Below are 12,553 nucleotides of genomic sequence, written 5' to 3' on the forward strand. Positions count from 1 at the left end.
TATATGTATTTTTTTAAAGCATCTGTTTAGGGCAATAATCTGTTGCCATCAAGTCAATTCCGACTCATAGCGACCCTATAGGACTGAGTAAAACTGCCCCATAGGGTTTCCAAGGAGCAGCTGGTGGATTCGCATTGCCAACTTTTTGGTTGGCAGCTGAGCTCCTAACCACTGCACCACCAGGCTTAGGAATTTCCATTTGGAAAGCACTGATGCTTATCTCTTATTAATGTATATGAAGATCAACAGTCTCTACTGAGAGAGAATAAGGTAGTAAAATACTTTAGGATAATATTATGAAACCCACTTTTTATTTGAATATTGAAATGAGTATATACAGTAATTATCTTTTCAACAAATAATTGTTAAACACTTTTTGTCTCCAAACAACTCTTTTTGGGGGTCTCAAAATGTTAGTCTGGTGTATATTCTGTGGAGTAGTTTATGTGTGTCTGTTATATCATACATGAACATAAATAACTAGTTTAGGGTAGAAACTGGTAAGAGATATAGACAAAGAGCTCTGAGTTCTATGACTGTGATTCAACAGTTAGAGCATTACATGTTGTTGTTAGGTGCCGTTGAGTCGATTTCAATTCATAGCCACCCTATGTGATAGAGTAGAACTGCCCCACATGGTTTTCTAGCTGTGATCTTTAAGTGAGCAGATGGCCAGGTCTTCTCTCTCGCGGAGCCACTGGGTGGGTTTGGAGCCACTGAGTGGGTACAAACCACCAACCTTTTGCTTAGCAGATGAGTGCTTATACTGGTGCACCACAGAACTCTTCAGAGCATGGTATACAGCATGATATGTATTCATCTTTCTACTCTTCTTTTACATTGTTTTTCCTTGAAACACTTTCCTTTCTCCTTGTTTTCTTCTTCTGACTACCACTGCAGTGCAAATTGACTCACAACCGTTTCTTCAAGTTGGACTGCATACATGAATATGCTCTTTTTCGATAAACTGTCACTTATATGTTGGCTAATACTTGTTCAGCTGCAAAGTAATCTATATGGAGTAAAGACATTAGCTGGAAATTGGACCTTTTGGACATTTGGGCGTTTAGCTTACATACTTTCTCATAAATAATCCCGGGCATTTTATTGGAAAATAATTTCTTCATAAGAGGTTTATTTTGTTTAACAGTGGATTCTTTAATTCAGTGTTTGTCAATAATTAACATTTACTGATAGTCATGTATTTTTTTGATAGATACTTGATTCTGCAGTTTATGAAACATTCAATTTGAGAAAGGGATCAGAAATGTCAGCCAAATTTTTGTTCACAGTAATATAGCCCTAAATCTACCTATGGCTTTAGGCTTTTCTATGTCTAACATACTGTATTTCTCTTGATTTTTTCAATAATTTCATGACATAATTCTTTGGTCTTTGTCTCCAGTGCTTGAGTGTAACCGTTTTTTAATGTTTATGTAGTTGTATCTTTACTTAGTGTTAGGTGTACAGTCAAGTCTAAGCAACTTAAAAATTTGAAGTTATGTTAGATTATTTGTAATTTTATTTTTCAGAGATGGGTTCAACGTAGGTTATCTAAACTCAGAAGTATGTTCATTTATGTCAGGAATCATTTATATAAATTAACCAATAATTTCTCACTATTCTTTTCTAGAACCTATTCTACACATTTTAACCTGGAGTCCACGTATCAAGTCCCTTTATGGGTCTGAGAACCCCTTAAAATTTTCTTTGTTTGAACTTAATGTGCCTTTTTTTTTTTTTTAAGTTTACCTGTAACTTTGATCAGTTTTGTGAGCTTCAAAGCATGGGAATATTTTTCTGTTTCATTCACTGATTTATCACAAGTGCCTGGAACAGTGGCTGACAGATAGAAGGAGCTCAGTAAATATTTACTGAATGAATGAATCTGTAGATAACCTCTCTTTATGCTCCTAGAGTCAATTTGTCAGTAAGTAGGTGCTAAGGCTATAAGGGTTGACAGAACAAATCCCTGCCCTCAAGGAGTTTATATCTAGTGGAGGAGATCTAGAAGAGTGCACTTTATAATACTATTTTAATGAGCTATTTACTTGTTTTTCCTACTAGACTCTGAGTGCTTTGAGAGCAGGGACTGTGTCTTTGTATGTTTTTATTTGCTTAGCCGAATACTTGGCACACAGTAAGCACTTGTTAAGTTTTAATTAAATGAAGTAGAAGACTTTTTAATAGCCTTCATATACCTAATTCAAGTTAGTGTGTATTATATAAAGTTATCTTTTATTATAATGAACTCTATCCCCATGTTTCTTGGCCTTAGGGAAACTCATTTATTTATTTTGGATATGTTACTAATGAGAGAGGGTCCCTGGGTGGTACAGATGATGGTTAAGCACTCAACTACCAGCTGAAAGGTTGGCAGTTCAAACCCACCCAGAGGCACCTTGGAAGACAAGCCTGACAGTCTGCTTCTGAAAGGTCACAGCCTTGAAAACCCTATGGAGCAGTTCTCTGCGTACATGGGGTCACCATGAGTCAGAATCAGCTGGACGGCAGTGAAAAGCAACAGTAGTGAGGGAGATCTTTCACAGAAGTTTTTTTTTTTTTAAACTCTGTGGCTGGAGTTAAAGGTAAAACTATCATCACATTTGTACTTATTTCAATCCTAATATAATCCAATGGCACTATAGAGGTTGGAAGTAGTGTTACTTTATTTTTCAGGCATTATCAGCGGTCACTTTTGTAATGTTGCCTTGGTATATGTTTGTCTGTTTATCACAGTGCCATCCTGCACTGTTTAATTCATCCTGCCTTCTGTTGTCTGGAACTCTGTTCCCTACCATTGTCCTTAGCTATTTGAGCTCTTCTTTTACAGTGTTTTAAGGATATTCTTTTTTGGTCTAATAATGTTTGCTAATACATTTCTATATTGCTTTTAAATGTGTTAGATACTGTTCCAGATGTAAATGAAAGGGTCTAGATTATTATTTTTTTCTTTTTTTATTGTACTTTAGGTGCAGGTTTACAGAACAAATAGTTTCTCATTAAACAGTCAGTACATATATTGTTTTATGACATTGGTTAACAACTCCGTGACATGTCAATCCTCTCCCTTCTCGACCTTTTTTTCTTTTTGGTGAAAATATACATAGTCAAAGATACACCATTTCAAAAATTTCTACATGCACTGTTCAGTGACATCGATTACGTTCTTCCAGTTGTGTTGCTGTTCTCACTTTAGATGAAGGTTTACAGAACAAAATAGTTTCTCATTAAACAGTTAGTATACATGTTGCCCTATGACAGGGGTTAACAACCCCACTACATGTCAGCACTGTCCTTACTCAACCTTGGGTTCCCTATCACCAGCTTTCCTGTCCCCTTCTGCCTGCTAGTCCTTGTCCCTGGACTGCTGTGCCTCATTAGTCCCATTTTGTTTTATGGATCTGTCCAATCCCCGGCTAAAGGGTGAACGTCAGAAGTGACTTCACCACTGAGCTAAAAGGGTGTCCGGGGGCCATACTCTTGGGGTCTCTCCAGTCTCTGTCAGGCCAGTAAATCTGGTCTTTTTTGTGTGTGTGTTAGAATTATGTTCTACATCCTTCTCCAGCTCTGTCCAGGAGCCTCTGTTGTGATCCCGGTCAGAGCAGTCAGTGGTGGTAGCCGGGCACCATCTAGCTGTACTGGACTCAGTCTGGTGGAGGCCTTGGTAGCTGTGGTCCATGAGTCCTTTGGACTAATCTTTTCCTTGTATCCTGTTCTCTTCATTCTCGCTTGCTTCCAAAGGGGTGAGACCAGTGGAGTATCTTAGATGGCTGCTCACAGGCTTTTAAGACCCCAGACGCTACTCACCAAGGTAGAATGTAGAACGTTGTCTTTATAAACTGTGTAATGCCAAATGAGCTAGATGTTCCCTGAGACCATGGTCCCCACAGGAAAGGGTCTAGATTATTAATGAATCTATCAGTTAAATAAGGTTTTCATATATTTTGTGTATTAGCACTATGATGAATGGTACGAATAAATTTATCTCATGAATAAATTATTTACTTAGTACATACTGTTCACTTTCCTGTATGTTTTTAACTTATTCCCCACAACAACCCACCTTAACAAGTTTGGCCAAATTACCCAAGAACATTACAATGACCTCTTAGAACCGGGATTTGTTTATGATATGCCTTGTGTTCAGAAATACTAATTTATGAAGTTCCACGAAAACTCTATTTTTGTGTAAGTAGTACATTTGAAATTATCATAATTGCTGATATAGTTGCTTTTTTGTTACTCAATTTCAAAACGCATGAACATACTATTTATATGGTATATATTTATTTTCTCTGTGTAGTTTCTTGTAACATTACTGCTAACTTTAACAATTTCACTAGTTATGTTTCACTTCATTAATTGTACTTCAGGAAGAAAAATGTCATTGGACTTCTTAATAGCAACCCTGAGCTAGAGGACACTGGAGTAGTTACTTAAAAACACTGAGGGAAGATGATCTTTTCATTTTAGAGTTCTTAAGGCAAACTATCAATCAAATATAAAAAGGTAAAGAGGTACTAAGTTTTATAAAAGTGGTAAAAAAAATTTGGAAACACAAAGTGATGATGGTTGCACCACATGGTGAACGTAATTCCGGGGGTGGGAGGATAAAAAACCAAACCCATTGCCAACAAGTCGATTCCCATGTGTAGTGACCCTATAGGACAGAGCAGAACTGCCTCGTAGGGTTTCCAAGGAGCAGCTGGTGGATTCAAACTGCTGACCTTTTGGTTAGCAGCCAAATTCTTAACCACTGCACCACCAGTAATTAATGTCATTGAATTATACACGGACAAATGGTTGAAATGGCAAATGTTTGTTATATAAATATATTTACCACATAAAAAGACAGAATAATGACCTTTTTAGGCGTGTAAGATCTCAAAAAATTGCTATATTGAATACTTTTTTTCATCAAGATACTAAAAGATGTCCTCCATCAAAGTGAAGGAGCAAACCAAGAAAAAAATAAGAGATGGCATATAGGAGACTGGGCAGCTTATTCAGGAGAACATGCAGAGGGGATTTGCAGGATGATGGTGGAGGAAAGTCTCAGGCGGGCAGTCAAGCAGCAGATGGGGCAGGGTGTGAGGTGGCTTCCAAAGAGAAGGCTCTGGTAAAAATGAAACTGGCGTGTGAAAAATCATTAAGAGGACGGGCTTGGGAATAAGAATTAGGTACATGGAAAACAGTGCAAAAAAAAAAAATTTTTTAAATTTAGGAAAAATCAACAAGTTGTCTAAGAAGGAAATGTGATCTTAGTAAGCTATTTGGAACAACTTTGAACAGAATTCATAGAGAGATAATGGAAACATTTAATATTGATTTAAAAAGTATGATTTAACTATTTTGGAAAGTTGGGGGTAAGGGAAAGGATAATGGTTAGGAGATGGTAGTTTGTGAAAAGCCAAACTTCATCTTCCACAATATTGGTAGAGACCAAGTAGCCGAGGTCTAAATTTTGGTAAATCAAGAAATTGTAGTATTAGCGTATTATTTTGTAATATGGTAGTAAATGCTGGAAAAATTAGCTAAAAAATTGCAAATGGTCGCCTCTCAGACCCAGACTTGGGTGTGAGCGAGAGGAATCCCATTCTTCAAAATGAGCTTTTCTATACTGTTTGAGTTATTAATCTGTGTGCATGTTATTATTGCCCTGTTAAATATGAACTCAGCTTGGGTTCATGTTGATGGACTGCCCTTCTATTGGCCATATTAAAATATTCTGAATTAAAGTACAGTGCCATCTTGTGTAATAATTTAACAGTTCTATCTAAGCAGACGTATTTTGCAGATGGATCCAAGGGATTTAATTTTTGAAATAAACATAGGACCCTACATGAAGGCATTTCATCTTAATGTGGGGCTGGTGGTATGATGCTAAAGGACAGCATTATAATGGGGTTTGAAGACATAGTCTTCATGATTACTGCATACATATTCACATACTCACACACACACATTTACACAAACAAGTTATGAAGCTTCCTTTCTTTAGAAAATAATTACCAGTGTATTCTAGTCTTCTGATCATTATAATGTTAGACTTATTGGTATAGCTTTTTATCAACTTTTTCTTGGCATTAGGAAATATCATTAAAGTGGGAATTTTTCGGATAACAAAATGAAGAATTAGTTTTCTTGCCAAGTTTGCATTCATAGCAATGTTACTCTAATTGTAACAATGTATAAACATTAGAGCTATGATATATTCTGGTTAATCAAACAGATGTTGCATTATCTAATTTTGTACCTAAAAAAGCCAGGCATTAAAAAAAGATATAATGAAAGCAGAATTAATGATTTATCCTAATGCTTCACTGACTTAGAAGATGACTAATATCTACCTAAGATGTAAAAATGTAGTCATAAAAGAAGTTTATAAAAAGCCAAGTGTTACACCAAGATTTCTATACGAGATGGAAGACCCAGTGCTGAAAAGCTTTATATTAAGTAGGTGGTGGTTGGCTCTATAAAGTTTTTTCATTTCTAATTTTTTTATGTTTTCTCCTCCTCCTCCTTTTTCTCTTCCCTCCCCCCTCCTCCTGTAGCATCATTGTTACCATGTAACACTTTAGATAAAGTGATTCATCATTAAATACTTTAATTCATTGTTTTAGTGTTAAACTTTGAAACAACTTCTTTCTTTAAGCATTGCTTTTGGTATTCTGTGGTTTTCAGGTTTCTTTTTCCTCTGAAAAATGTATTGAAAAGATTATTTGTATTTGTGTACCGGAAGGCTAATGATGTTTACACCAATATGTTGAGAGTATTTACTACCCAAAGTAATTTTATTTTATGTCCTATATATGTTTATAATATCACAATGGTAGTAAGGAAAAATGGAGTTTAGAATCAGATTTCAAATGCAGACTGAAATATATTTGTTGAAAAGCAGAAACTATGAATATTGTAACAATGAGTACATATGTATATGCCATTTAAAGGGAAGCCAGAGCATATGTGTTCATATATATGTTGTCACACAAGTTCGTTTATCTTCATCTATCTTTTCATGTGAGAGTAAATCATTGAAGAGGCTCTCAGCTGCCAAGTTACTTAAAGGACCTTCCCAGATAAAATAATAGAGCTTGTGTCAGTTTCATCACCAGTTTGAAGCTGTGCTAAAACTGTGTTCCCTTATATTTTACTAGTCTTTAATAAAAGAAACAAATTGATAGTTGATATGGCAGTTTTTCTGTTTTAAGAAATCAAATGCTTGATTATGTTTTATAGGGTGTATCTTCAGTATTCAGTGCTACTCATAACTTTCTGGTTTATTATTTGTCATTAAATCTTGAGCTTTTCATTTTAAAAGTGCTTTTTTTTCCTTCTAGTTTTCTGTTGCTGATTTTTCTATATTTGGACAATTGTAAAAGCTAGAGCAGAGTGAAATTTCAATATTCTCAATGAATTATGAAAGTATTTCTAGATTCTGCAGTTATACTTGTGTGAGGTGGGCTAAAGGAATTATTTTTTGGTGCCAATGGGAAGGTTTTTAAAGCATAGTAAATCTGATTTCTTGATTTCTACTATAATATTTTTCTTGATTTTCAGTGCCCACAGAATTTATTAAAGGACAAATGTAAATGGCTTTTTTCTCATAAAATATCATTTAAACATGATTTGAAAAATATTATCTATTTTTTTTCTCTTTAAAAATAAAGTTACACATGTTGAACATTATTCTATTAGGATATATTATGCTTACTCTATCAGTTTTACCAGAAACATTTCTAGTTTTCTTTTAGATTTTTGCCTTATAGAAAACATCTCTGGTTTAATCTTACTACTTATCCTACCTAGCTAGGGTAGTTATCATTTCACTGCTGAATTTTATTCATTTATATTGAATTTCCTCACCCTCTTTTTCTGGTGTCCTTTACGAATTGAGGGTGAAATCAGGCAGAGTTAATATGACCTTTCCAGGGACAAAATAATTTCTCTGTTTTTAAGTGAAATTATAGAAAATTCCAACTGTTGGAAGCCACCAGAGGTACTTTCTCAACACTTTTGGTGTCATGAAAGCTACAATGTGAAAATTTATTCCTTGCCATCGAGGCTTACCAACTTTTGTTTTGACTTATAATAACTGAATTTGTAATTAAAAGTGTTAATAAGAAACAAAAAATAAAATTATTCAATGGAATGAAGGAATACTTGGTATTTCTTTGCAAGATGAGTTTACAATGGAGTTTTTAGATCGTATGAAATATACAATTAAGAGCAGGTCTACTCCTTGCATAAGTATAGCATTATAAAATAATGAATTATAAAATATAATTGTAATTTTATTGAAATATAAAATTATGAAATAATTGTAATTTTGTAAGGAACAAAATAGGTCTTTGCAATGAAACAAATTAAAATTCCACTGATGAAACTTTCATGTGTACAAGATGTGCTTCTTAGAGTCTATGGAACTGGATTTTCTTTTTGATTACTGTTGATGGACTTCTTTTAGTTCTACTGTTTGCCTCACACGTGCCTGATTGACATTATAATGCATTCGTGTGGAAATTATGAAAAAGTTGTTTTCATGCAGCTGTCCTATAGTTACAAAAGAACTTCACTGCATGAAAACCAAACATATCATTCAGCAGACAATGCTTAATCTGTTCAGGAGCCCAGACCTATTGCTGTTCAATGACAGAAGAAAGGAGAGGGATTAATTTGAAGATGCTTGTGCATGACATATGGTAATTTCTCCATAGGAAGGAAGTGTCAGATGGTGACCTCTAAATCTTAACATTGACCTCCAGTTGTAGAATGTGTGTGCCATACGGTCCTTTTGCCTTTTCATGTGATAATTTAAGCTGAAACATTTTCTTGGTAACATAACTTTTTTTTTGGTTTGGTGGATTTATTCTATAAGAATTGTAAAACTCACAATAATTATTTTTAGAATATAAAGCATTTGTGTCATAAAAATATTTTTTGAATTCCAAATAATGAAGCTATGTTAGGATTCTTCTAACAAGAGCTAAGCATACTATATATATTCTTTACAAATTGGTGTATTTTAAATTTAATTTTTATAAAATTAATGTGAAAAATTGAAATCATCTCAGCAGATATTTAAACATAATTTACATATAATGTTAGAAAATCATTAGGAAAATGTAACTGACAGTATGAAGACCAACACAAACTTTTTCATTATGTGATACATTTTTTTAATTGAATTATATGTTTGCTAATTGTTAATATGTTTGTTGTCTTTTTTTTTGTAGCTTTAGTTGTCTTAGAGTTATGTTTTGCATTAGTTGACACATCATTCAGTGATAATATTAAATAGATTTTGGCTTTAAGAGAAATTTGAACTATATTTTAATTGCTATTCAGTAAATACAGGCAGTCCCCGGGTTCTGAACAAGATCTGTTCCTAAATGTGTCTTTAAATCTTTAAGGCTGATTTGTAGGTAAGTTGGAACAGGTACTTACGGTTCTTATTTAGCCTTACTTTAGCACAAGACAAGGATCGAAGCCTTTTCAATAATTTAAAAGCTGCATGTGCAGCAAGTGAAGGTGATTGTGATGAAGAATTTGTTGCTAGTAGGGATTGGTTCAATCATTTCACCACATGGGCATATTTACATAACATTAAAGGGCAAGTATGAGTTGTTGGACGTTTGTAACCCAGGGACTGCCTGTATATCATTTCCCTGCTGTATTCCTTAATGATCATGCCCTTCTGTTTAAAAACATCATTTTTCAGTTCCACCTTCACTATATTTTGCCAATTTTGTTTTTCATTCTTCACTAATACTGAGCTTTTTTTCAGAAACTGCTGTACCTCAATTCTCTCCTCTTTATTTCTTCTATTTTCCTCTGCAAGTTGCTGCACCTGTCGTTTCCTCTCGGTCTGATGCTGATCACTCTGGCTCTGACCCTGCTTCTACTCCTGCTTTACATACCTGTTTCTTAGTAAATGAAGGTATTCTCTCTCAACTTTCTAACAACTTTCTTTCAATCTGTGCTTTATTCTAATATGACGTTCTTTTTATCTAATTTATACATTCATCTGCTTTGTTATGTATGAGATCCTCAAGTTCCCCTTTTATAACTTTATTTGCTGATGTCAATGAGAAGGACCAGTTGTAAAATGTACTGTTACTCCTGGCTTGTATAAACCATGTTTCCTCTAATCCAGAATGCTGTTAAAAATCTAGTACAAAGATGCTAATTATTGATGTGAAGTAGTTATTACAAGGTGGATGAGTTTTCATGATGATGTTTACCATGTGACCTCTGGTGCTAGAGCTGGCGAATTTATTTTACATGTGTCATTACTCTGTGACACACACACTCTGCTCTCTTTATGCATTGTGTATCCTAGTTGGTGGGGGATATTGAGAGTCCTCTTGATATACATCCTCATTTTAAAGGTCCTCAGAATGATGATTGGCACCAGTGATTATATACTGATAGGAATTAACCTATTTATCCTCCTTACTATTTCAGTTTCTGGCTAAAGAAAATATCTGTCATTTCGATTTTTAAAATGTAGTTAGGCTGCCATGTTACCCCTGTGGAATGATGCGAGTGGAAAGCAAAAATACTTTTTTGGAGGTCTGAGAATGTGTATGAGGTCTAAAAACCTTTATTCCCCAAGAGCCATCTTGGATTATTTATACTACCTGGAAGCTTAATGGAATTCGTGAGCTCCGAGTTGTATCCAATCTCTGTCTTCTTTGTGTTCTCAGTCTTCACCAGTTTGTATAAAAAGCAGAAAATTTATAAAATCTCAAATAATCCAGAATGACTTTGACTTTCCGCTGAAAAGTAATATTACAAGTCCACCCAAACAGAAGGGATGTTACAGCATCTGTAAAGCACAGTGCTGAGCTTGCAAGTACCGCTCCTTTGGAAAGAAAGCAGGGGAGCTTAAAAGTATAACTTAATTTTTGTTTGGTTTCCCTGTCACAGACCTGAACTAAGGTTTGTATGATGAGACTGGATTTTAGCAAATTAATTAGGGTCATATTTATTAAGCTATTGTGAAAGAGTCATTCATTAATTCAGAATAAGCTATTAGACTTTGGACCTTGATGAGAATCATTATTATAGTAAAATTCTGCTCATAAATATACTTCATACTTTAATGAGACATTAAAATACTTTTTAAAAATTACTAAATTAATAAATGGTGATTGAACATATATATATAAAGACCTCTTGAAAATAAATTATGATTTAAAAGTATGTGTTCATCACCTTAATTAATGTAATTAATTATTTACTATCAATTGAAAATGCCCTCACTGAAAGGATGTATCTTTAGATAGGTGGTTTGTCTGTCTCTCTTCTTCTCTTTTCAAAAATCTCAATGCTCATTTTGAGTTTTATGGTAGGATTTTTGTTGTTATTGTTTTAGAAGATTGTGGTTTAGATTATTTTAAAACATTGATTTGTTAAAATTATGAGATCACAGATAACTCACCTTGTAATGGTAGTGGGCATTTTTGTACCCATCCTTCATTATTTTTCTTTAAATGTTATCCCCAGGAAGTGGTAGTAATTATTGTGGATTAATAGTGACCTCATACGTAATTTGGGAAGAATGAGTCATTTATTGTGTATATATTTTTCAAATACCTTTAAAATGGGGTTGAAATGATTACTTGAGGATGTCTGTATATTAGTACTTTTAAATATTAAAGTGGTTTACCATGGGGTTTTTTTTGTTTGTTTGCTTTTTCTTTTTTCATATAATCAAGTTCCATATTTTGGATTAGAATTTTGGAAAAAGCAATTTTTATTCCCATAGAGTTAATGAAGTATAAAATTTTGTAAGTTTGTATTGTCAAGTTTTTGTTTAGGGGAATTTTGAATTCTTTTCATTTCATAATCGGTGTTATATAACTTGTTTCAGCTATGATTGTGATTAAATATCTGATTCATTTTGTAAGAAAAGGGATCAATAAATACCTCTAACAGAGAAAAAGGATGGCATCTCTTTTGGCTGACAGGATGGTAACACATACAGGGCCATGTCTTAAGTGATATCTTTGGATATCTTTGTGAATCCCCTTTTAATGGAGAGTGGCTTCAAGTCTATAGCTCTAGTACATGTTTATTTCTATGCGTTCCTTTTCTTTATATATATATATATTTTTAAAGAAGGGCTATTTAGAAATGTGTTTTCCTTGTAGTTTTCTGATATATGTTATGTGGAAATTAATTTTTATTTGCTTTAAGACTTTGAGAGTTCTTCTAGGTATCAGCTACATGATTTGGGGGTGAATACATTTAGTATAATTCTTTGTACAAAATGTCTAATAATAAATTGAAATCATTTATGACATAATTTAGTGGATCTGTCTTTTTTCCCTCGGTATACTTACATAAAGAAAACGCTTTGAATTAGGGAATGCCAAAAAATGTTTAAATTATCTGAAATATATTACGTTTTTAACAGGATGGAGTCAGTTGGCTGCTATGCATTGTGTTATGCTGCCAGACCTGCTGGGATTGGACAAATTTAGGCCTCCACTTCTAGAGATGCTGGCTCGGAGATGGCAAGATAGATGCTTGGAGGTAATGG

General features: G+C 34.0%; 1 protein-coding gene across 2 annotated transcripts in view; it reads left to right on the plus strand.

Annotated features, from left to right (window-relative positions):
* WDR7 (WD repeat domain 7) overlaps positions 1-12,553 on the plus strand; it is a 426,984-nt gene that overhangs the window by 134,736 nt on the left and 279,695 nt on the right. Inside the window, exons 17-18 of one of the 2 annotated variants that reach the window (XM_004379257.2) lie at positions 9,845-9,943; positions 12,428-12,546. In XM_004379257.2, coding sequence (XP_004379314.1) covers positions 9,845-9,943; positions 12,428-12,546 — 218 coding nt within the window. The remainder of the gene's footprint in view (positions 1-9,844; positions 9,944-12,427; positions 12,547-12,553) is intronic. The other variant, XM_023733984.1, reaches the window with a different exon arrangement.

Source organism: Trichechus manatus, unplaced genomic scaffold (assembly GCF_000243295.1).
Source record: "Trichechus manatus latirostris isolate Lorelei unplaced genomic scaffold, TriManLat1.0 scaffold00063, whole genome shotgun sequence".
Classification (NCBI taxonomy): domain Eukaryota; kingdom Metazoa; phylum Chordata; class Mammalia; order Sirenia; family Trichechidae; genus Trichechus; species Trichechus manatus.